Genomic DNA, 24,177 nt, shown 5'->3' with positions numbered 1-24,177 from the left:
ACTTGGAGTGATGTTCACCTAACATTTGGGTAATGGGATTTGGGTTAATTTTTTAATCTCTTCATATTTCTGGAAACCCTGGTGACATAGTGGTTAAGTGCTATGGCTGTTAACCAACAGGTCAGCAGTTCAAATCCACCAGATACTCCTTGGAAACCCTGTGGAGCAGTTCTCTCTGTCATAGAGTCACTCTGAGTCGAAATTGACTCAGCAGCAACGGGTTTGGTTTTGGTTTTTTCATTTTTCTGCATTGTTTAAATCCAAAATGAAAAATTACGATTACTTAATGGTGCAAATCTCAGTTATCTGTAAGATAACATGTGGAAAAATTCAGTTCCTGGTAATACTAATTTCAGAGAAAAATGTTTATCCTAAACTAATAAAAAAAAAGCTGTAAACTCTATTTGATCTATGTTGCTTGCTGGTGGCAAATGGCCTGTTTCAACTCAATACTTGTGACTTGGTGCTGTGCCTCTGGTTTATGCATACATCTCAATGAGACCATCGTATACCACTCTTAAAAATTAAAACTTGTCTTTACAGTTAGCAGCCACAAATGTATCCTCATCCATTGTTTCTTCAAAACAAAACAAAAAAACCCATTGCCATTGTATTGCATTTTTTAATCTTGGATTTTTTAAAATAATGTGTTTTATTTTTGTGGTTGTTGAGAATATACACAGCAAAACATAACCAATTCAACAATTTCTACATGTACAATTCAGTGACGTTGATTACATTCTTTGAGTTGTACAACCATTCTCAATCTCCTTTTCTGAGTTGTTCCTCCCTCATTAACATAAACTCGCTGCTCCCTAAATTTCCTATGTGATCTTTCAAGTTGCTGTTGTCAGTTTGATCCCGTATAGATAGATTTGAAAGACCACAATGCTCAAGGCAGACATTCTTTAGTAGTTAAGCTAAACTACTGTTTGGTTTTAAGAAGACTTCAGGGAATATTTTTGGTTGAAGGTTTAAGGTTTAAAGATTATCTCAGGGCAATAGCTTCAGGGGTTCTACTAACCTGCATGGCTCCAGAAAGTCTGGATTCCATGAGAATTTTAAATTATGTTCTACATTTTCCCCTTTTTGATATTAATCTTGGGTTTTTAAATCTCTAATTGACAGCCAGTGCTCCTGGCATTGCAGACCGTCCTGATCCACACCCCCTCTGTAATAACTGACTTGAATGTGACATTTTGCAGCCATATATAACAAAACTGCAATCTTTATCTAGTTAGAGATTTACTCTTCACTCTGCCCTTAAGCTAGCTGTGTACACAAGTCCTCTGTATCCCAACTATGTAACTCATCAATTTCCATACCCCTCAGAACTGACATGCACTTTTGTCACCTTGCTGATCCCTTGTTAGCAAGTTGATCAACTTTAGCAAGTCCTAAAGATCAATTTGTCTAGGAAATTTTGTTTTTAGTGCTAGACAAATGAGATCTCTCTTTCATCACCTCTCCATCTCTTTATGAATAAAGAAACTCAAAACAGGTGCATACAACTTCTAACCTTTTCTAAGCTAGTCAGTCGTATTTTCCAGGAAGCTTCCCACCCTACACTATGATTGGATCACAGTCTCCTGGACCTGATTTCTGGTGAACAAATAGCTTAGAGTGACCTAAGGGAAATTCGGTCTCCCGATCACACACCCTTTCCGGAAAATTGACCCTTCCCAGAAATCCACGTCTCTGCAATCCCTTCCTAATCCAGCAGAGGGCAGGACAGCCACAGAAAAAGTACCACTGTAAGCCTGGCCTACAGGTTATTAAGGAGAAGAGGTGGGTGGTGGGGTGGGCAAGAGAATATCCTGAGTCAAAAGGGCAAAGGAAATAGAAGGCAGGGGCTAGTCTGAATGCCAACATGAAGCGAAAGATTGACTTTATTTCTTATTAAATTAGGCCAGTTTCATCAACTTCATAATGGGGCAGATTCTAGAGAGAAATTCTCTCTGGTGTAAACGGTGAAGTGCTCAGTTGTGACACAAAATGTTGTCTCTTCAAACCCACCCAGCAGCTAAGCAGGGGAAAGACCTGGCAATCTGCATCCATAAAGATTACAGCCAAGAAAACTCTATGAGGCAGTTCTACTCTGTCACATGGTGTTGCTGTGAGCCAGAATCTACTAAAGGGCATTCAACAACAGCAACAACAAGAGAAAAGCTATCACACAATTCTACCTGCTTATGGCAGGACACGGTTTAGAGGTCTTCTATTTCAACTTCCTCTTTCTAATCCCCACACTCCACGCCAGGGCAGGAATCGCTGAATCATTTCTCACAAAGGGTTTCCATCCTTTTTGATACCTACATGAATGAAAGCCACCTGTTCTACCTTGGGACAAAATCTGCTGTTTCTTTCAGAGACTGCAGTGTACTCCCAGCCCTAGAGTAAGAAAAAAGGAGTTTCTCCTCATGGATCAATTTTTATCAAGGGAAAAGTATCTTTCCCAGAAGCCCTTCCCCCTTCAGCTGATACTCTGCCTAAGGTGGCATCTTATATCCATTCTTTAGCTCAATCATCACTGGAGTTGTGAAAAGACCACTTTCCTGAGAATCCAAACAGAACCACAGGTCATCCAGCAAGGAAGAGGAGATGGAACTGGTGGAGTGGCTGTTGGGTGGGCAGCTCATCTTGTTGGCCGTGGTCTGTGAGGCCAATAGGGAGCACTTAAGAGTCCTACCACACAGACAAGACAGTGGAGGGGAGAAGCCGAAGGGGTCTGCCGGGTCTCACAGTGAGTGAATCCCAAGCTTGTGAAAATCCAGTTCTACTGACTGCTGTCCCTTTGCTTTCCTTCTTCTGACCAGTGTCCAAATCAATGGCTACAGATGCTGTCCTCTCTGGACTAGCCAAGTAAGTAGAAGGTTCTCAGGACTAGAGGGAAGCAGAGTAGAAAGATGCCTTCCCTACAGAGGTGTGTAGTTGGCAGTTCCAATACACCAGGTGCTCCTTGGAAACCCTATGGGGCAGTTCTACTCTGTCCTATAGAGTTCTACTCTGTACTATAGAGTTGTCATGAGTTGGAATTGACTCAATGGCAACAGGTATAAGTAAAAGCCCTTCATTTATTTATGCTGCAGCTGATTTAGAGCTGAGAAAGTAGCTCTAGCCTGAAAACATGATACTTCGGACAGAACCTGAGCCACAGGTTTCTATCATGGAAGCACCTTCTAAGGAAACCGCTTCATCTACGTCACTACCTAAAAGGACAATAGGTGGCCATGTGACCCCAGTCCCCACCGCAGTCCCAACTGATTGGACTAGAGGTAGATGCCAGACCCAAGAGCAGCTGAGCTATACAATAGCCCCTTCTGTCCTTGAAGTAGCTTGTGGGAGGCTCTGTTTCTTGCTTTCAAAAGAGCCTAAGCAGTCTACACCATTGGACTCAGTCAGAGCTGCGATACGGAGAGTCATTAAGATCCCCTGGGTTAGAATTCGAGCTCTGCCACTTACCAGCTGTGTGGCTTTAGGCAAGTTGTGTCACTTCTCTGTTTTCTCATCTGTGAAAGAAGGATAATGATAGTATCTACTTGAAAAGCTGTGAGAATTAAGTGAGATAATACACATAAAACACTTAGAACATGGGCTGTCATACAGTAAGCACTGAATAAAAGTTTGCTATTATTATTATGGAGTCCCTGGGTGGTATAAATGGTTAAGTGCTTAACTACTAACTGAAAGTTGGCTGTTTGAACCCACCCAGAGGCACCTTGGAAAAAAGGCCTGACAATCTGCTTCCAATAGGTCATAGCCTTGAAGATCCTATGGAGTGCAGTTCTACTCTGCAACACATGAGGTCATCATGAGTCAGAATTGACTTGATGGCAACTGGTTTATTATTACTATGAGTAAATGGAGACCCTGATGGTGTAGTAGTTAAGAGCTACAGCTGCTAACCAAAAGGTTGGCAGTTCAAATCCACCAGGTGCTCCTTGGAAACTCTATGGGGCAGTTCTACTCTGTCCTATAGAGTTCTACCCTGTCTTATAGAGTCACCATAAGTCAGAATCAACTCAATGGCAACAGGTATAAGTAAAAGCCCTTCATTTATTTATGTTTCTTAACATGATAAGAAAATACTGAAAAGTCAAAATAAAGTCTAAAACTGGTCCCTTTGGGGTGAAGGACTAATCTCCTCTTTAGTGTGATGTTGCTCTTATAGATGAGTTTATGCCCTGCCCATGTGTCACCAGGTGGTGGCCAGCTGGTCATCTTAATGTTCAACTTTGTCTTGACCCCGGGATCCCTGTCTGTGTCCCGCTGGCCAATTTGGCCTCTGTGACACAAAGCCATGGTGGACTGCGTGGCCAATACCCCTTTATTTACACAGAGAAAGTTCTTCCCACAAGGCTGAGCTGGGGCCTGAATGGGAGGCCACATGCAGACTCCAGTTCCCCACACCATGACTTGTTAGCACTTGTGGCTTCCAGAGGCTTCTCTCAACATGGCTTTGATATGAGATCTGTGCAAATAGAACCCTCAGGGCTGGGCCAGGTTAAGCCCCAGCAACTTCCTGTACTTTCCCCACCGGGATTTCCCACTGTTTTGTCCCTTTCTTAAATGGCATCTCGGACCTTCTTATCCAGATGACTTTCCTACAACCTCTGGGGACTCTAGGGCATAAAATGCAGTCTAAATGTGTGCATCTAGAATGCTTGGCCCCTCTTTATCTAGATATCTAGATGGAAGTGAGAGCCCCAGCTCTCTCCCCATATTATTCCTACTCATAGCAGACTGGGATTTTCCATTCTCTATTGCAGCTTTCAAGGTGGCTAAAAAAAAAAAAAAAAAATCCGTTGCCATTTAGTCAATTGCGACTCTTAGTGACCCTATGGGATAGAGTAGAACTGCCCATATGGTTTCCAAGGAGCACCTTGTGGATTCGAACTGCTGACCTTTTGGTTAGCAGCTGTAACTCTTAACCACTGCACCACTAGAGTCTCCTGAAGGTGGCTGGCAGCACACAATTCCCCTTTCTCCCTGTGGTGCTCCAACCACCCCAGGGGTGGGTCTGCAACAGCCCCGTTCTATCCGTTCTACCAGGCGTTTCTCTTCCCACCATACCTGAATAGCCCAGGGGTGGACATTGACCCAAGCTAGGGCAATTGGAATCAAGAATCGAGACCGAAATATTCTAGTTCTGACTGGGCTGATATTCTGAGGAGCTATGAGTGGTTACTTTATCTTACAGAACTGGGGAACAAAGAAAACCAGACTGCAGAAAAAAAGAATGAAACCATCTATATAGAGAAAAAGAGAGATGAGAGTGACCACAAGTGCTACCACATATTCTTTGTGCTAGGGACTAATAACGTCCCATTCTACAGATAAGAGTATTGAGGCACAAAATTGAGACATTGTCCAGATGGCTTCACGTGAGCTCTTGGAATTATTTGTTCCTAGAATGAATAAATGGACATTGTAATTATGTAAGCTGATAAAGGGTTCTTTTTTATCTCCTCAAGCTGGTTTGGGTTGGGAATCTGTCACTTTTTAATCAAAAGAGTACTGACAAAGCAGAAAGTGTCCAGAACCTAGACGAATTCTTTCTGGGTAGATCAAGCTTTGGATGTGAGGAAGGACGCTTAGATAATAGAGGAAAGGAGGGAAGAATGGGTGTGGCTGCAAACACGTTCGGAGGTGGGAAGGGGAAGGAAAATGGAGGAAGTTCATACCCATTAACCTTGGCGTTTTCTGTGAGGTGGTAGAGGGCAAAGTCTTTGTGTTGAGATCAACCACAGCACTTGGGGTGAGGGAGAAGAGTGCAGCTGGACAAAAGAATAGTTGTTTACATAAACAGGAGAAGGAAGGTGGTTTGCATCAGGTAGAGGAATGCCCAGCTGTGGTTACAGGTGATGAATTTTAGGTAATACCCATCTGCCTGGCTGTATATATGATTTTTCTCCAGCTAGGATTAGCTGCATGGGGCAAAAGTAGGAAGAGATTGGGACTTTGAGGGTGCTGAAGAGAGAACCAGGAGGTCGAGGCTGAAGGAGGTGGGGAACCATGAAAGGCTGAGGTGGAAGATAGATGTGGTGAGATTCGGAGTTTGAGAAAATGGGAGAGAGAGGAGGGTATAAGCAGAGCGGAAGCACTGGATTTTGAGACTTCTGAGGTGCAGCCCTTCCCACTGATGACAAGATTTAGGACATGACCACTAGAGCAAGTGGCTGAAGTGGAATGAAGGAGAAATGTCGGAGTAGAGGAGATTGTGGAACTTTGGGACTAACTACATATAAAGACATAGGCATAGAAATGCACGCAAACATAAATCAAATACAGCCAGACTCACTCCTCACAGCAACCTGCTTTGGAGAGAGATTGAGAATGGGAGGAGTGCGGATGGAGAGGCAGGTAGGAATTAAGGCTTTGTTAAAAATATATATATATTTTCAGGTGACACCTAGGGCAATTGGCATAACAAAGTTTATGAAGAAAATGTTCTGCATCCCACTTTGGTGAGTGGCATCTGGGGTCTTAAAAGCGAGTAAGCAGCCGTCTAAAATGCATCAATTGGTCCCAACCCACCTGGAGCAACGGAGAAGGAAGAACACCAAAGACACAAAGAAAATATGAGCCCAAGAGACAGAAAGGGCCACATAAACCAGAGACTTCATCAGCCCGAGACCAGAAGAACTAGATGGTGCCTGGCTACCACCAATGACTGCCCTGACAGAGAACATGACAGAGAGTCCCTGATGGAACAGCAGTAAAGTGGGATGCAGAACTCAAATTCTAGTAAAAAGGCCAGACTTAATGGTCTGACTTGGACTAGAGGGATCCCAGAAGACATAGCCCCCATACTCTCTGTTAGCTCAAAACTAAACCCATTCCTGAAGCCAACTCTTCAAGCAAAGATTAGACTGGACTATAAGACATTAAATGATACTTGTGAAAACTGTGCTTCTTGGCTCAAGTAGGTGCATGAGACTAAATGGGCAGCTCCTGTCCGGAGGTGGGATAAGAAGGCAGAAAGGGACACGAGGTGGTTGAATGAACATGGGAAATACATTATTTTCAGATATTAGGATAGTGTACATAAAAAAATCTAGAAGAATCCAGAGAAAATTATTAGAATTAATTAACACAGTTATTGAATACAAGGCCAATATAAAAAAAAAAAAATCAATCATGTTTCTATATACCAGCAACAAAAGAAAAATAAAATTTTAAAGACTATTATTTTTTTTAATCGTATAAACATAGCAAATACCTAAAAAAAATACAGACCTATACGAAGAAATTAAAACCAACACAGAAAGAGAATTATATCGTACCTATAGATTGAATTATAGATTGAAGCCTCATTTTTTTAAAGATACCAACTCTCCTCGTATTGATCCATAAACTCATCATCATTTCAATATGAATCTCAAGCGGTGGTGATAGTCATGATTGTTTTTTGGTAGGACTTGACAAACTGGTTATAAAGTTTATATGGAAATGCAAGAACCAAGAATCGCCAAGACACTGTTGAAGAAAAAGAATAACCTGTTGCCACTGAATGGTTTCCAACCCCTAGTGACCCTAGAGGACAGAGTAGAACAGCCCCACAGGGTTTCCAAGGAGCGGTTAGTGGATTTAAATGGTTAGCAGCCATATCACTGAACCACTGTACCACCAGGGCTCCAAGAAAAAGAATAAAGACTAATTAAAAAGGTATACTAATTAACACAGTGTGGTGATGGCAAAAGGATGGATAAATAGAGTCCAGAAACAGACCCTCACAGGCACATGTACTTGCTTTATGACAAAGTGGCACTGCATTGCAGTGGGGTCAAGAGGACAGTCTTTTCAGTAAATGGTCCTGGAATAACTGAATTTCCACATGGAAAGAAGTAACTACCCCCAAGGTCGCACAATGGCTATGTGATGAAGCCAGGTCTTTGGACCCAAAAATATCTGGCTCTAAAGTCTATGACCTTTGCACTCTGGCATTTGCCCTGTCCACTTCCTAAAGCTGTCTTGAGCAACAGGGCCCACAAGTTAGGAAAGTGCTTTGTGCACCAGGAAGTGCTGTGAGCACCAGTGGGACAGGCTGTGGCCACCATGATGATTACTGCCGCCCAGGGAAGAACAAAGGCCTTGTGCCATACCACCAAAGCCCCTGGTGGACCCTCCACCTTTCTCTTAAAGTGAAGCTGGCACCTGAGTACTGAGTCCCCTTGGAAAGCAGTGGCCTTCTGTTTGGCTACAGACTGCAGAGGACTGAGCTGGGCAGCAGAATGCTGGTGTTGCTCAGAACTGGAGCACTCCTGGAGTGCCTGAGAGGCTGGTGCTCTCTTGGGGTCTGCCTCAGGCTGTGTTTGGAAGAAGGAAGGAGCTGGCCCTCCAGAGGCCCTGGGGACAAGTTCTGTGTTTGCAAGCTGAACTTTGTACTTTGCAGCTTCAGTCCAAGGGGTGAGGCCTAGTGAAGTGAAAAATCAATAAGACCTTCCAGGAAGGCTTGCAGCAAAGGCCTAGTTCCCTTTGGAGTCCAGACCATGCCCCTGGGGGTCTCTCCAGGCTGCTAGGGACTGCTCTTCCTCCTCTTCCCTGGTTTCCTGGATTGACAGAGGACCTTTGTTCCTAGCCTTGGGGGGAGGATAGGAGTCCTGCCTTAGGCACCCCAGGCAGCAACCTCAAACAGGCAGGGGGCTGGAGGAATAAAACTCAAAAACACTCATAAGAGTTTTCTTAGAACCACAAATTGGCAGCTCCAGTGGGCCCTTACAGCCTCTCCACCCCCACCTTCTAGATTGGCACCAGAGAGAGATGATCTGGCCTAAGTCATGCAGCAAACCAACCCTGGTCTTCCAGTCCAGGGCTTTCCCAGCTCTATCTCCTGTGTCTCCTGCCTGCATCCCCCCAAAGCGAGTCATCCCAGCTGTATGCTAGGACTGGATTGTACCCTCCCTTCAGGGTTGGCAAGGGGCCAGGGAAGCCTTGTTTTCCATGAAGAAAAGTCCTGGAATAGTCTCCTGGAGGTTGTGGACAGTGGACCTGCCAGACAGAGGAGGCCAAAGACAGGGAGAGTGCCCGCTGGGCCTTGGGGAGCCAGCCGGGCAGAGCTCCATCCGCCAAACCCATGACTGCCAAGCCCAGGGCCTGGGAGGGGCAAAGTTGAGTCCCCGCAGCTGAGCCAGAGGCAGAGCATCCAGAGCTGGTAGGAATAACCTAGGCTGGCATCGAAGACATCTTGCCCAACAGACAGGTTGGTCATGGTCTTTTTGTAAGCTGAACTTTGTGCTTTTGCAACTTCAGTCCAGGAGTGAGGCAGACTGAAGGGGAAAAACAACGGGGCTTTCCAGGAAGGCTTACAACAAAAGCCTAGTTTCCTTTGGGGTCCAGACCATGCCCCTTGGGGTCTTCTGGACTTTCCCTTGTCCTCAGCATGCAGTTCTTTTCTTCCTTTCCCACCCCTCATTGTAGCTGAGCCAGAGCAGAAACACAAATCATTGAGGTCTGGAGTCTGATAAAGTTAAACACAATGGTCTGCTTTGAGAGCTTTTGGTTCAGCCTGTCTGAAAAACATGAATCATGAAGACCAACCCACAGTCCCTGTTTTCACTTAGGAAGATGCCTTTGGCTGAGATGGTGTGCAGCTGCCCTCCTCTGGGGACAGGGTGTGCAGTGCGGGGAGGAGAGGTACCAAGAGGGAAAGCGAGAGCTGAGCAGGAGCCTAGGCCTCAGCACAGCTGTCTGTGCTCCGTTGGACCCCGTGTACCTTCAGTATTGGGACAGACCTGTGTCCAGCCCTCCTGGACACCCGGTGTTGGTCCAGGGCAGGGATGGGGTGAGAGGTAGGCTGAAGAGCTGTGCTCACTGCATACTGGAGCCTGGGTTGTTGCTGCCCAGAGTGATGCTTAGAGGCAGGGAACAGCCCCACTTCTTCTTCAGGCCCACACAGGTCCTCGGGCACCCAGGGGACTCCCTTCTCCCTCCTTCGCATGCCTAAGGCATCCTTGCATCCTCTCAGATAATTTCAGTGTTAACCACTCCCATATGTCTTAGAGGCTGAGGCAGCACTGATGTCCTTGACATAGGGAACTGCTGCCATCAAGTATGTGAGGCTCCCAAGCCCTCTAAAACTGTAAAGGGAAATAAAATGAAACACAGGATCTCCGTGAAGGGGGCTGTTGGGTGTCACCCTGGGTGGTGGCTGCACTTCTCTTGGTCATGCTGCTGAGGCCAGGCTCTAAGCAAGGACCAAGCTTTCCCTGGGGCTGGGGGCCGGACACGTCTAATTCTTCAGCTTCTGGCTCCCTTATCATCTTGTGGAGGCAAGGCTGGTGAGGTTCGATGAATGGTTGTGTCATGGTCCAGTGGCTGGACCCTGGGCTGGGACATAGGAGGCCTAGGTCGAATATGCCCTTCCGTGTGAACTTGGGTCAATCTTATGACCTCCCTGAGTCTAAATTTCTCGTGATGGGGATTATGGTGATTAGTTACCTAGTGCTGCTAACAGAAATACCACAAGTGGATGGCTTTAACAAAGAGAAATTTATTCTCTCACAGTCTAGGACACACAATAGAAGTTTGAATTCAGGGTGCCAGTTCCGGGGGAAGTCTCTCTCAGTCAGCTCTGGGGAAAGGTCCTTGTCAACAATCTTCCCCTAGCCAAGGAGCTTCTCAGCGCAGGGACCCCAAGTCCAAAGAACACGTGCTCCTAGCTCTTCTTGCTTGGTGGTAACGAGGCCCCCTGTCTCTCTGCTCGCTTCTCTTTTACATCTCAAAAGAGATTGACTCAAGATACAACCTAATCATATAGATTGAGTCCTGCCTCATTAATATAGGAGTCCTGGTGGTATAGTGGTTAAGAGCTTGGCTGCTAACCAAAAGGTCGGCAGTTTGAATCCACCAGCCACTCCTTGGAAACCCAATGGGAAAGTTCTACTCTGTCCTATAGGGCGCTATGAGCTGGAATCATCTCGATGGCAACAGGGTAACAGGTCATTAACCTAAGTGCCTCTAATCCTGCCTCATTAACATCATACAGGTAGGATTTACAACACATAGGAAAATTGCATCAGATGACAGAATGGTGGACAATCACACAACACTGGGAATCATGGCCTCGCCAAATTTACATACGTTTTGGGGGGACACAATTCAATCCATAACAGTGATGATCAACACAGATGGCAGGTGGGAAAGTGCTGTGTGAGCTGGTAAGGGGTGGCCCTTCTTACCCCTTGAGGGAGTTCAGCCTGTAGCCTCCCACCTTCACCTCAGACATGTCCTTGGTGAAGCTGGGACCAGAAAGTAGGACACCTTCATAGGCAGGAAGCACTCTGAAAGCCCCGTGGAAGGCCCACAAACCTCTCCCCAGGCTGGATAACCTCTGGCGGCTCCCCTGTCCTAGGCTTCCAATGCAGGAAGCTCCAGCAGGCTGGCCTGTGGTGCTGAACAGGGTGGAGCAGGGCTGGGCACACAGCACTTGGCACCCCACCACATAGGACTCAAGGATGGAGGCGTGTACTTTTGCTGGCAACGGCCTAGCACCCACCCTGCTCCTGGCACGTGCCTCCCAGACAGAGACAAGGTCCAGGAGCAGCTGGTTACCCGGCATGCACATCTGGCCCAGAAATGAGTCTGTGACAATTTTAGGCTCCGGTATGTATCAAAACCCAGATACCAGGGCCCTCCTTCAGTAAGAGGGCTCCTGGATTCTGGGGCCAAAAATCCATGCGCAAGGGGTTCCCCTCACTTCTTTCTGGGCTCATGCTTCTCACAGGCCCAAACCAAGGGCCCCAGGCCAATCTTGCCCCCCCCAAGTCAGGCATATGGCTCGCCCCACTCCCTTCTTTCCATTCTTTAACAGAAGTGTATCAGGCACAAGTGTTCCATTGCACTCAGGAAAGAATGGCAAGGAATGTCATATCCATACTTTTCTAAATCTGAGAGTTGCTAGAAGCCCCTCAGACCACATCGGGCTCCTGTCAAGCCTCCATGGTCATCCCCAGAGCCCTGCCAAGCCCCTTCACATGGAAACAAGTACAGGCCTCTACCATTCTCCAAAGGAGGAGCCCCTTATCTCCCCCTAGGTCTGGGGAATTGCGGGATATGCAGCCCTTCTGGGGGACACACCTCATGGTTCTCTCAACAGGGCCACCACTCTTAACAGAGGCCTGGGTGGATGGCCCTAAGGCAGCCCCTGAAACACAAACCACTGTTAACCCTTTTTGGGGCAAGGACACCAGAACAAGAACCCCGCTGCTGGCCTGTGTAGAGAAGGGAAAACCATCTCTTCATCCTTTTTTGCTCCTGCATCTGTTCCCACAATTACAGAGTAATTTCTGCACTAAATTATTCATATATTTCCCTGCTACATATGGAAGTACCGTTCTGTAATTTGCTTTTCCTCCTTAGACCTCTTTTCAATCGATAAACATAGATCCCCTTCATCATTCTCAATGGCTGCATAGTATTTAATTGATGGATGCACCTTATTTTACTTAGCTCAGTCTCCTACTGATAGTGGCTCCTAATTTTTCAGTGTTACAAGCAAAGCTAGGGTAAGCATTGCTGCATACATCTTGGCACACGCATTTGATTATTTTCTTAGGATAAAATCCCAGAAGCTGAATCGCAGACTCAAAGAATGGGTCCACTTTTAAGACAGTTTCTTTGGGAGACCTTGGGTGGTGCAAATAGCTAATGCACTTGGATGTTAACTGAAAGGTTGGCAATTTGAATTCATCTAGCAGTGAACCAAAGAAAGGCCTGGCAATCTACTTTTGTTAAGATTACAGCTATTGAAAACCCTATGGAGTGCAGTTCTACTCTGACACACATGAGGTTGCTGTGAGTTAGAACTGACTCAATGACAGCTGGTTTTTAGTTATTTCTTTACTGCCCATGCCCAGGAAGGTTGTGCCAATGTAGCAGCGTGAGGGCGGTGATTTCCCCACTGTCATCAACAACAAGTCATAGTTTCTTCTCACCAGCATTCCTCTCACTCTCCAAATTCCAGCTGCTAACACAGAGCTCACGCTCCCCTCCTGACACCAGGGGACCCTCCTTCCCATCTAGACCAAACCTCGGTCACTTAGACCCTCTTTGTTCTCACCCTGGGTATAATCTGGCCCTAGCTGGTCATTTCTTTCTTTAAAAAGTCTCCGGTGCAACCTCTAGTTTCTGCCTACAGAAAATGGGACCCAAGGGGGTACTCTGGGAAAAAGAGCCTCCTTACTCTCCAGTCCCGAGAGCTTCCCTAAGTTCAGGCTTCACCTTGCCCACCAACCCCCTCCTGGTTAAGAGATAGCTGTGCTTGTGTCATAGCTTTGTCACATGCTAGCTTTTTAGGAAAGCACATTTGTCTTGGAAAAAGATAGCAACTGAAAAGCCAGTCCCCGAGGCAGGGTGCCAAGCTAGATTCAGCAGCCAAGCTAAGTACCTGTAACTCATCAGTCTTGAGGCAGCACATAGCACGTGGCCAGCCTGTGTCACTCTCAATCTCAATCTCCAAGTGGGTGCTGGATTTACCACCATCCTCTGCACCTCCAGAGAAAGAGGTAAAGCCTTGGCCTCAGGGGGCTTTCTTGTGGTCTTGGGGCATACGTTCCATTTGAAAGGAACCTGGATACGGAGGCTCCTCCACCATTCTTAATCCTACCTCCTTCACCTTTCTTCTCCCAGGAATTGAGCAGAGACTCAGCCGCCCCTCCCTTCCTGAGCTTCTACCTCAGGTCAGCTAGGTACTGAGCCTGTGATCAGGAGGCCTGAGTTTTGGGAGCCCATGGGGAGACTGGGAGGCAGTAGTGGTTGAGTGGTAGAATTTTTGCCTTCCATGAAGGAGACCTGAGTTTAATTCCCAGCCAGTGCCCCTCATGGGTAGCTACCACCCATCTGTCAGTGAGGGCTGAATGTTGCTATGATGATAAACAGGTCTCAGTTAAGTTTCCAGACTAAGAGGGACTAGGAAGAAAGGCCTGGTAATATATTCCAAAAAATCAGCCAGTGGAAACCCTATAGATTTCACCAGTCTGATCCTCAACCAATCATGGGAACCAGGCAGTGTTTTGGTTTGTTGTGCATGGGGTTGTCATGAGTCCCAAACTCACAGCAGCTAACAACAAGGGGAGAGCAGATGAGAGGGAGAGGAATGGAGACAAAGAAGACTTCTGAAGAGCACACCAAGCATGGGCAGGAAGAGACTGGCAGAGCCCTCCCTTCCCAGAGAGAGCCTTTAACAGTTGACCTTGAGATGTTCAAGGCAGCTCTGGGAAGAAGGCAGGCAGGCAGGGGTGATCCCACTGTTTCTACAAATGAAGACACAGAGATCTTGACTTACTTCAAGGTCACATAAAAGGTTAGCTTCAGGGACAGGAGGAATACTCAGACCAGGGCACTTCTTGCTGAGGGAAGGGCAGGACTGTGGGAAGACCATGGGTGGAGTCTGAGAGCAAGTCCTAAAACAGAAGAGCAAGCCCAGGCTCAGAGAGGGGACCCAACTTGCCCAGAGTCACACAGCAAGTGGGAAGGCAGAGTCAGAAGTAATGCTCATGGTTTATATGGCTTCTTGTTGGCCACCTTCCCAGGCTCTCTGCCTCCTGACCTGGCACACTCTGCCCAAATACACCGTGACATTCTCACACCCTGTCTCCCAACTTAGCGACCCTGGCATGTATCTTGTTGAAGTACAGATGCCCTTGGAGCGCCCACATTCCCCTGGTCTCCCGGTCTGTTGACCCTATCATGTCCCATAACAATCGTGCCCTGTAGGATCCCTGGCCTCACATCCCACGTACCAGTCAGGTCCTGAAGCCCAAAGGTAGCAGCCGCCTTCCCTGCCCAGGGACTCTGCCAGAAAAAGAAATGAGGCTTGTCTGGTATGACCAGCTCAGCCACACAAACCTTCTTTCCTTCCTGACAGGGCAAGAAGCTCCAGTTCTAAAAAGAAACCAGTTCCAAGGAATGTTTGAACTCCTACCTCCTGAAAGAAGCAAGAGGGGGCCTGGGAGTACGCTATAGACCTGGGAACACCTGGAACGTGGTCATCTTCTCACTTCCTCACCATCCTCCACTCGCCCCCAGCTTCCCTCTGTCACCCACAGCACACACCCCTTGCCTGGGAGGCTCCTTCAGATACCTCCATGGACACTGACCTATCTGGGATATTTTGGGGTTAGTGATTTGGCACCCAGGTTACATCTCCCATAGAAAAGAGGCACTAATGGGGGACTTGATGCCTGCCAAACCCATACTCATGTTTAGGAGGCTCTGCCAGGCTCAGACTTTGTTCTGGGTCCTGTGTGAAACGGGAGATTAGAAATAGCGCTTCTCAGGGAAATAGCCAGCCCAGGAGCCTGTTCCTGGCTTCCTCCCTCCTTCCTTTTCCCTTCCTGGCCCCTTGAGCCCACCAAGAGGGTTCAAGTCCCCCCGCTCCCCATGGCCACCATTCCAAACTTCCTCCATCAGGTGGGGCAGGGAGCGGTAGGGAAACACCACTGGTGAGGCCCCAAGTATCTCTGGAAGAGGTGTAGTCACTTACCCTGGGATTCACCTGCCCATTGCCATATAGTGAAGTCCCAGGCATGTGAAGAGGAAAAAGGAAAGCCCCAGCCCTGGGGTATGTGCCTAACGTGTACACGGCATGATAACGTGTACACGGCATGATAACGTGTACACAGCAGTCTGTTTGTACATGTCAGCACACGTGCCCACAGGCATTATAACAAATACATATTATACCTACAACGTTTATTATGAACCAGACACTGTTCTGAAGGCTTTAACCCACTCAGTCTTCACCACAGCCCTGTGAAATGGGTACTGCTTATATCCCCATTACACAGATGAAAAGACTGAGGCACAGAGAGGTTAGGTCATGTACGTAAGGTCACAGAACTAGTAGGAGGCAGGGGCAGGATTTGAGCCCAGCATTGTGGACTCGCATGCAGGCGCATCAGGTGTGTCATGCATGTTGTTTGTGTATGTATCTTTGTGGCTGTGCCTTTGGGGAGGGAAGGGTGAACTTATGTTTCACCCAGGTACTCCACCTAACATAGACCCCAGAGCTTGCAAAGCCCTGTAAGGCAGTACTTTGTCCTGAGGACCAGAGTCCTCAGGTATGATGGGCAAATCTGGGCCCCCAGGAGACCTCCTCTGTTCAGGCCTAAGGCACTGAAATTCCACAGCAGCCCTGCAGATGTGTGGTCGTGGCCTGGGGTACTCTGGGGTGAATACAAGGGGCTGCCCCTCCTGCTGTTTCCTAACTGGTCCCCCCATTTGCAGCTTCCAACCTGAGAGGGTCTACAGCTCCCTCAGCCTGGACATCATGGGCAACCCATCCTACACAGTGGTTTCCTCGGGCTCACTGTGAAAGGCTGCTCCTGCTGGATCCCAGGGGTGCCAAGGAGGAGGGGCCGGGGTACTTACTGTCTTGAGTAACCCTTTGGGTCCCCTTTGGAGCATCTGGTTAAAATTTCCTGGGGCTGATAAGAAATCTTATTTTGAATAATGCCATGGAAGTCACACAGTCAGCACCTTAAAAAGCGGTTCTAGAACTACCTCAGAACTATCCTGGCATTTGCTGAAAATAGCAGAATGTGGCCAAAGAACTCCTAGGAAAAATTCTACTTTGCAGTGGCACTAGCTACTACATGGAAACCCTGGTGGTGTACTGGTTAAGAGCTATGGCTGCTAATCAAAAGGTCAGTAGTCTGAATTCACCAGGCGCTCCTTGGAAATTCTATGGGGCAGTTTTATTCTGTCCTATATGGTTGCTATGAATCAGAATCAACTCGCTGGCAATGGGTTTTTGGTTTTTCAGCTACTACATAGTTTGAGTCATCAGGCACTGTTTTAGACACATCATCTTTTTTTAAGCCTCAAAGAGGTAAGTGCTATTAATTCCATTTTATAGATAAGAAAATGAAGCTCAGATGAGACACCACCTCACCTCCCTGCCCGTAGTCCTGGACACCCCTCGATGGAGGTGAGAGGAGCAGACATAGGGACAGGGCTCTGTTTTCCTCAGAGATGCCCAGGAGGCAGCCCCCGTCACCACCCTCCAGCTCTGGGAAAGCCCAGACCCATCAGTCAAAAGAGGAACGACCTGTGGTTACAAAGATAGGATCGTTTATTCACGTTATATTACTGGATTTTAAAGGCAAAAATACAGTTTCTGTCTGTTTTTAACACCAAGGTCAGACACACACCCTCCCTCCATCACAATGGTATACACACACATTTGCATACACAGGAAATCAAAATACACAGCAAAACAGGTCTCGAGGACGTGAACTGTGAATGCTGTCGTCTGGCTGTGAGGGCACTGCACTCCCCACTTGGACGTCAGCAGACCCTGCCCTTGCTGAGACCCAGCACCAGCACTTCCTTCACCCTCCTGTGCCACAGCTGCCCTCTGATCTGTCCCAAAGGCCACTTTAAAACAGGGTCACCAGCAACAGGCTAGACAGGAGCAGAGAAAGGCATAGCACAAGGCAACTTCACGATACGACTCCCAGGCAAAGGAAATGGTCCCTGCGCCACAGCCCTGAAATCGCCTGGTGGAAACAGGACCTGCATCTCATAGATGTGTGCTGTGGGCCTGGGGGGGGGGGGGGGGCGGGCAGGAGAGCACCTGAAGGTCTGCAAATGGGGTGGGAGGAACAGGTGAATGAACCACATGCTTGACTATTCCCACTGAACATGAAGGAATACGTACCAGAAAAAAAAGAAAGAAAAAGGAAAAGTCAGAATTTTGTTTTAAGAGTAAAGTTACAGAGACATTACCACCCAGGGCATTTGTCTCTTTTAAGGCACTTTGGAAAAGTTGGGATCCGGGCACAGAAAGAAGGTCTTTGTTCTTTGTATTTTCTCAAGTTCCCTCTTAGTGCACTCATTCCTAGTTCTAATAGCATCATTATGAAGGAGCAGGGAACTGACAGAAATACTCTTCACATAACCCAGCTGCTTCTGCAGTGGAAAATAATTTTTTAACTAATACCAAGCCTTCTGAAACAAGAACCAAGTTAGCATCTGAGATGCTCAAAGCAATAAAGGCACAGGTAAGACTGGAATCGGGCACCAGCTCAGCCTTCACACTGAGGGCTGGTGCCTAGGGGCAGTGGTGGGAGTCCCCCCCAAACCTAGGATGAGGCCTGCTGAGTTTGGTGATCTGAGGTGAGGCTGGGCCTGGGGAGGGTGCTCAGTGGTAGGAACTGCCTCATGCCATCTTGTCCCAGGCGACTCAACATCATCTCCCAGAAGAGGTGGATTTGGGGAAGGCATCCCTAAGAGTTAGCCTGACTAGAGTGAGGCTGCTCACTAGAGCACCTGCTAAAAACTTGAGGGGCAAGGAGAGGCATTAGGCACCAGAGTTCTTGTGAGGAAGTTGGGAATGGGTTCAGCTGAACTTCTTCGTAGATCCCTAATTAAAAGGCACATTCACACTGGAGAATGAATAGTCTGTTTAACCCTGAGTGCCACAAGTAAGTTTTAGGGAACAGGCAAGAGGCAAAGTAATGAAAAGGGAAAGGAAGGAAGGAGAAAGGCAGGGGAAGAGAATGGGGAGGAAGGAGAACAGGAAATTCAGGGTGGGCCAGGGAGTGTGGGTGGTGAGCCTGCAGCCTCTGAGGGAGGCGGCCCCCAGCCTCCACATGTACCAGAACTTGACGGTCCCCTCAGCCTGCCCCCGCGGGAGGCACTAAGGGCTGGTAAACCTGATTGCTGTTATTTACAACTCCACAGCCATGGGCCCTGAGAGGAGGCCCAGGGGTCAGTCCAAGGAGGTTGAGATTCCCTCTGCCCTGCCAGCGGAGGTGAGGGGGGTGGCCCTCTGCCCAGCAGGCAGAGGGCCCCAGGTCACAGAGTCCCTGCCCCAGAGGTTTGACAGGATAGAGCTGATAGGGAGGCTTTGCCCTCCTTAAGGGACCAGAGGCAGCTCTTCACATAACCTGCCCTGACAGCTAAATTGAAGGCCCATTCATGCCCACAACAGCATACATTATTTTTTTCCCTAAAAAATGCTCAATCCCCTCCCACATTTAAAATATCATAATAAAAATACATAGGAAATTCAAGTTTACATAGCATGGTCAGAAAAATAGTGATGACCTAACATTAAACAGCTATGCAAATTTGGATCAACAAAAAATCAAGCTAGATCATAATTAGAACCTGATTTGTTCTTTCTTTAAAGTACTACAAACCGCTAATGAAAAGAAAAAAAAAACAACTTTACATTCAGAAATCAGACAATCTGGAAATAGGCCACTGAATGTGAGAACACCCAAGCCTTTTGCTCTGATGGCTAAACTTGCCTTGGAATTCACACTTTAGCAGAACAAAAGGTCCAAGGCTCAAGTTTTAAAATTCTTTTGCTAAGAAAAGACACACACAGTGATTGTAATAGTTGCATACCACTGAAAGAAGGTGTGTGGGGGGAGGACGATAAAAAGAGAATGGCTGAAATGTTGTGTTTGTTGCTAAAATACGACAACCAAAAAAATATCCGCCAGTCCAATTTCAGCAGCACGCTCCAATCTTTCATGATGTAACGAGAACACTACAAACCACAATTTAAAGCAAAATTCTTACGTATTTCATAATAATTTAACAGTTTTATAGCTGGGAATGAATCCCAGGCGCCAAATTTTTGGCTGTGTATACAGTTCTGACTCTTTGGGGTGACACTGTGAGCATGATGAGAAGCCCCCCAAATGCTGACAGTTGCTACAGTTACAAACACCGTGTACAGCTAAGAAGTCACATGCCAAGCCAACTTGGGGGCAAAATATCCCACTCGTCCTGGTCATCTGGAAAGGCATCTGAATGATGAGGGGGGCCTATCACTCTGATTGGTAAAAATGAGAGTGGGACCAGCCCAGAGGATTGGCAGGGACACAGCAGAGGTCCCTGGCCATTTTCAGTCTCTTATTAGTGTATCAAAATGCTAGCTCGGCTTCCCGACATCCACTGTGATTTTGGTATACAATGGGTATCTCTGTGTGTCCAACACCTTGTAGGTGAGTGTGTTCAAACCATCCAAGCGCATTGTCTCCTTCGTGTGTGCAATTCGGTCAAACCTACAGATAAGGAGAAAAAGGTAAAGGGGATGGGGTCAAAACAAGGCCATTAAACGCTTGCATTTCATTCCTCCATCCTTCTCCCCTTCCCTTCCTCCCCATGGGCTGAACCCTCCATTTCTCTTGAGCCTTATTCCCTCATTCCCGCAGCCTGCCCCATCCTCTAGGGAAAGAAGGACTATGAACAGACCCAGAACATACCTCTGAGGATTGGGTTCATTTTTTTTGTCTCTTGAGTGGCGGATCATCCGACACTTCCCGACCGCAGCATTTGGGCGAGATATAGACATGCCTTTAAAAACTAATCTGCAAAGAGTAAAGGAACAAGTCATGACCACAGAGCTACCTCAAGGCTTGGGTCCAATAACTCAGCTGCAAGATTATTTTCAGGCCCAGTGGGTCTCACCCACTATCCTGCTTACTCTTCTCGCTGGGCCCATACCCCAGCCATCATGCCAGAACCCAGCCCAGTGCAGCACTGATTGGAACTCACGCTCCCTTCCCGTGTCCTTTTACCACTGGTTCTACAATAAGTGTCAAAAAAAAAACCAGTTCCCATCGAGTTGATTCTGATGCATAGTGACCCTGTAGGACAAAGTAGAGCTGCCCTGTAGGTTTTCCAAGGCTGTAAATGTTTACAGAAGCAGGCTGTCACATCTTTCTCCCACAGAGCAGCTGGTATGTTCAAATCACCAACCTTTTGGTTAGCTGCTGATCACTTAACCATTCACAATAAGAGTTAAGCACTTTATCTTTGAAGAAAGTTTCTCCACACACCACCCCACCCCTCCTTCTAATTCCTTAGGGTGCCAGCCCTCAGCTGGCCCTCCCTCTCCAACCTGTAGGTGCTGAATGGTCTTCAGGAAAATTAAACACCTGACCATTCACATCTGTGCTGTCATAACAGCCCTGTATACTGCCACGTGGGAGTCCCTAGGCTATGCAAATGGTTAGGCACTCAACTACTAGCTGAAAGGCTGGCAATTCAAACCTACCCAGAGGCTCCTTGGAAGACAGGCCTGGTGATCTGCTTCTAAAAGGTCACAGTCTTGCAAACCCTATGGAGCAGTTCTACTCTGTAGGCCTGGGGTTGCCATGAGTTGGAATCAACTCCCCAGCAACGAATGACAGCAACAGCACTACCACCATCTGGGCCCAGCTGTGGTTACCTACGGAAGTCGGTTTGTTTCTGGCTGGACTCCATGTCCAGGTCTTCTGTGTCCTTCCCACTGAGCCTACCTGTCACAGTGCTCTGTTCAGTTAAGTTCACACTTGATAACCAATCTGTACACCCGAAAACTCAAGTTTTCCTTAAGGTTTATATTAAAGGCTTAGGTCTGTGAAGTTCTTATGCATTGCTAAGCTTGGATGACTTAGGCTGCTGCCCTGACAGAAACCTTTTGTTCACTGATCAAATAAATGTACTCCAATTCAGGACAGATGCACCACGGTGTATTCTGTTATCAAACTCAGTGACAGGTTCATACTGGCTCCCAGACAGAGACGGTGCTTCTCACCTGTGGCTGGCAGAGTTGAAGCCTCCACTGAAGGCTACCTTAGATTCTTTAATGAATTTCAGGTAACTTATCTGTCATGTAAGGAACCCTGGAGGTGCAGCAGTTTGAACCTACCCGCTGCTCAGTGGGAGAAAGATGTGACAGTCTGCCTTTGTAAAGATTACAGCCTTGGAAATCCTATGGGGTAATTCTACTCTGCCCAAGAGGGTAGTTATGAGTCAGAATCAACTCGATAGCAACGGTCTGGCTTTCGGATTTATCTGTAATGTGGTTTCAAATGCCAATGATGGATGGCTTTTTACAATCTACAATGACAACCTATGCGATTAAGGTTTACTGTCTTAACAAGAGCCCGAGGGTGTGGATGGGGCAGGGTTGGCTGTGGGGTAATGATTGTTGGGAGTGAGGTGGATACACAAAGATTCATTATGCTACTTTGTCTTCTTTCATGTCTGCTAAAAATTGCCACCCCCCCCCCGCAAAAAAAATGGCCTAAGGATTCTGTGAAGAAACTTAGGAATCTGCCCAAGGGAATTTGTTTCACACTGAAATGAGACCACAACAAGATGCTGAATTTTTGCAAAAGACACGTCTACTCCCTCAGTACAAAAATGGCATCTGGTACAGTCAATGTAAACTCACCCTCTCACTTGGTTTCACATTTTACCTTTTCCAAGCCTCATCCAAAAATCTCCGATGCTAACTTTCCTAAAGACCATCTTTAGTACCTACAGGAGGACACGCCTAAGAACTTGGGCTGAGTGGGAACTGCATCCCTCCCAAGGGCCAACCCTTGCAGAAAAACCAAGCACTGACCCAAAACTTAGAAGTGAGGGAAGGCAGGAAGGGAAAGGTCTGAGAAGTGACCATTACCTGTTAAAAATGTCGTCATCTTCACCTCCCCAGCCCCAGTAATTATTAGGAAATCCATTGATGGTGAGAAACTGTTGTTTACTTAAAGCAGAGACACCTCCAAAATACTGAACATAAGGTAGGCTGGGGAAAAACACACACGCACAAAGGACCAGTGGTTAGTAGGTTTTGACATTCCCAAAATAAAACTTGCTGGAAATCTAAACAATTTTAAAAGTTTTTCTTTGTTCACTGGGAGTTGTTTTTTTAAAAAATAATTTTTATTGTGCTTTAAATGAAAGTCTCTCACTTATATACACCTTACTGCATACTCCCACTTACTCTCCCCCTAATGAGTCAGCCCGCTGCCTCCTTCCAGTCTCTCCTTTCGTGACAATTTTGCCAGTTTCTAACCCCCTCTACCCTCCCATCTCCCCTCTAGACAGGAGATGCCAACATAGTCTCAAGTGTCCACCTGATACAAGTAGCTCACTCCTCATCGACATCTCTCTCCCACCCATTGTCCAGTCCAATCCATGTCTGATGAATTGTCTTCTGGAATGGTTCCTGTCCTGGGCCAACAGAAGGTTTGGGTACCATGACCACCGGTATTCTTCTAGTCTTAGTCAGACCATTAAGTCTGGCCTTTTTATGAGAATTTGGGGTCTGCATCCCACTGTTCTCCTGCTCCCTCAGGGGTTCTCTGTTGTGCTTCACTGGGAGCCTTTGATAAGGGATTTATGAGAGGTTTATTTTGTTTTTATAGTAGGACTCAGATTATCTTAGAGAAAACACAGATATCAAAGCGAAGTCTTCATCTTTCCAAGAATGCAGGGCTCCTTCTGTTGTTACCTAGAAAATTAAGTCAGCGGCAAGAGTGGGAGAAGCCCAGCTCTTCCTCACCAGCTCAGGAGTCTGCTCTACATGGCCCTACTCCCCCTGCATCCTGCTCTTGAAAAGGAAGTTCTTTAGCCAGCATGTCCTGGAATCGAGATTGTTTTAGAAAGTCTCTGAAAAATCATCTTATGCCCACCTGTCACGCCCCCTCCCATTCTACTAGCCTAGTTTTCGTTCTTCAAGAGGTGTACTGGAATTGGTCTCAACCCACCTGGAGCAAAGGCAAAGGAAGAACACCAAGGTCACACGACAACTAAGAACCCAAGAGACAGAAAGGGCCACATGAACCAGAGACCTACATTATCCTGAGACCAGAAGAACTAGTTGGTGCCTGGCCACAATCGATGTCTGCCCTGTCAGGGAGCACAACAGACAACTCCTGAGGGAGCAGGAGACCAGTGGGATACAGACCCCAAATTCTCATAAAAAGACCATACTTAATGGTATGACTGCGGCTAGAGGAATCCCGGAGACAATGCTCCCCAGACCCTCTGATGGCACAGGACAGGAACCATCCCCGAAGACAACTCATCAGGCATGAAAAGGACTGGTCAGCGGAGGGGAGAGAGATGCTGATGAAGAGTGAGCTAATTAAATCAGGTGGACACTGGAGAGTGTGTTGGCAACTCTTGACTGGAGGGGGATGGGAAGATAGAGAAAGAGGGAAGACGGCAAAATTGGCACAAAACGAGAGACTGAAAGGGCTGACTCAATAGGGGGAGAGCAAGTGGGAGAAGGGAGTAAGATGTATGTAAACTTACATGTGACAGACTGATTGGAATGGTAAATGTTCACTTGAAGCTTAATAAAAATTAATTAAAAAAAAAAAAAGAGGTGTACTGGCACGGACACCAAGCCTTAGAGTCAAGGTAGCATTTCTGAAAACT

At 47.1% G+C, this 24,177-nt stretch overlaps 1 protein-coding gene across 1 annotated transcript in view; it reads right to left on the bottom strand.

The window, feature by feature from the left end:
* Positions 1-17,053: 17,053 nt before the first annotated feature.
* Positions 17,054-24,177, bottom strand: part of B4GALT1 (beta-1,4-galactosyltransferase 1) — a 58,677-nt gene continuing 51,553 nt past the window's right edge. Inside the window, exons 4-6 of the mRNA XM_003407315.4 lie at positions 22,415-22,537; positions 20,226-20,330; positions 17,054-20,024 (exon numbers count right to left, since the gene is read on the bottom strand). Of these exons, the coding sequence (XP_003407363.2) occupies positions 19,892-20,024; positions 20,226-20,330; positions 22,415-22,537 (361 nt within the window). The 3' untranslated portion in view covers positions 17,054-19,891. The remainder of the gene's footprint in view (positions 20,025-20,225; positions 20,331-22,414; positions 22,538-24,177) is intronic.

This window comes from Loxodonta africana, chromosome 9 (assembly GCF_030014295.1).
Source record: "Loxodonta africana isolate mLoxAfr1 chromosome 9, mLoxAfr1.hap2, whole genome shotgun sequence".
Taxonomy (NCBI): Eukaryota; Metazoa; Chordata; class Mammalia; order Proboscidea; family Elephantidae; genus Loxodonta; species Loxodonta africana.
The sequence above is the reverse complement of the archived record's forward strand: the minus strand, read 5'-3'. Positions and strand labels throughout refer to the sequence as shown.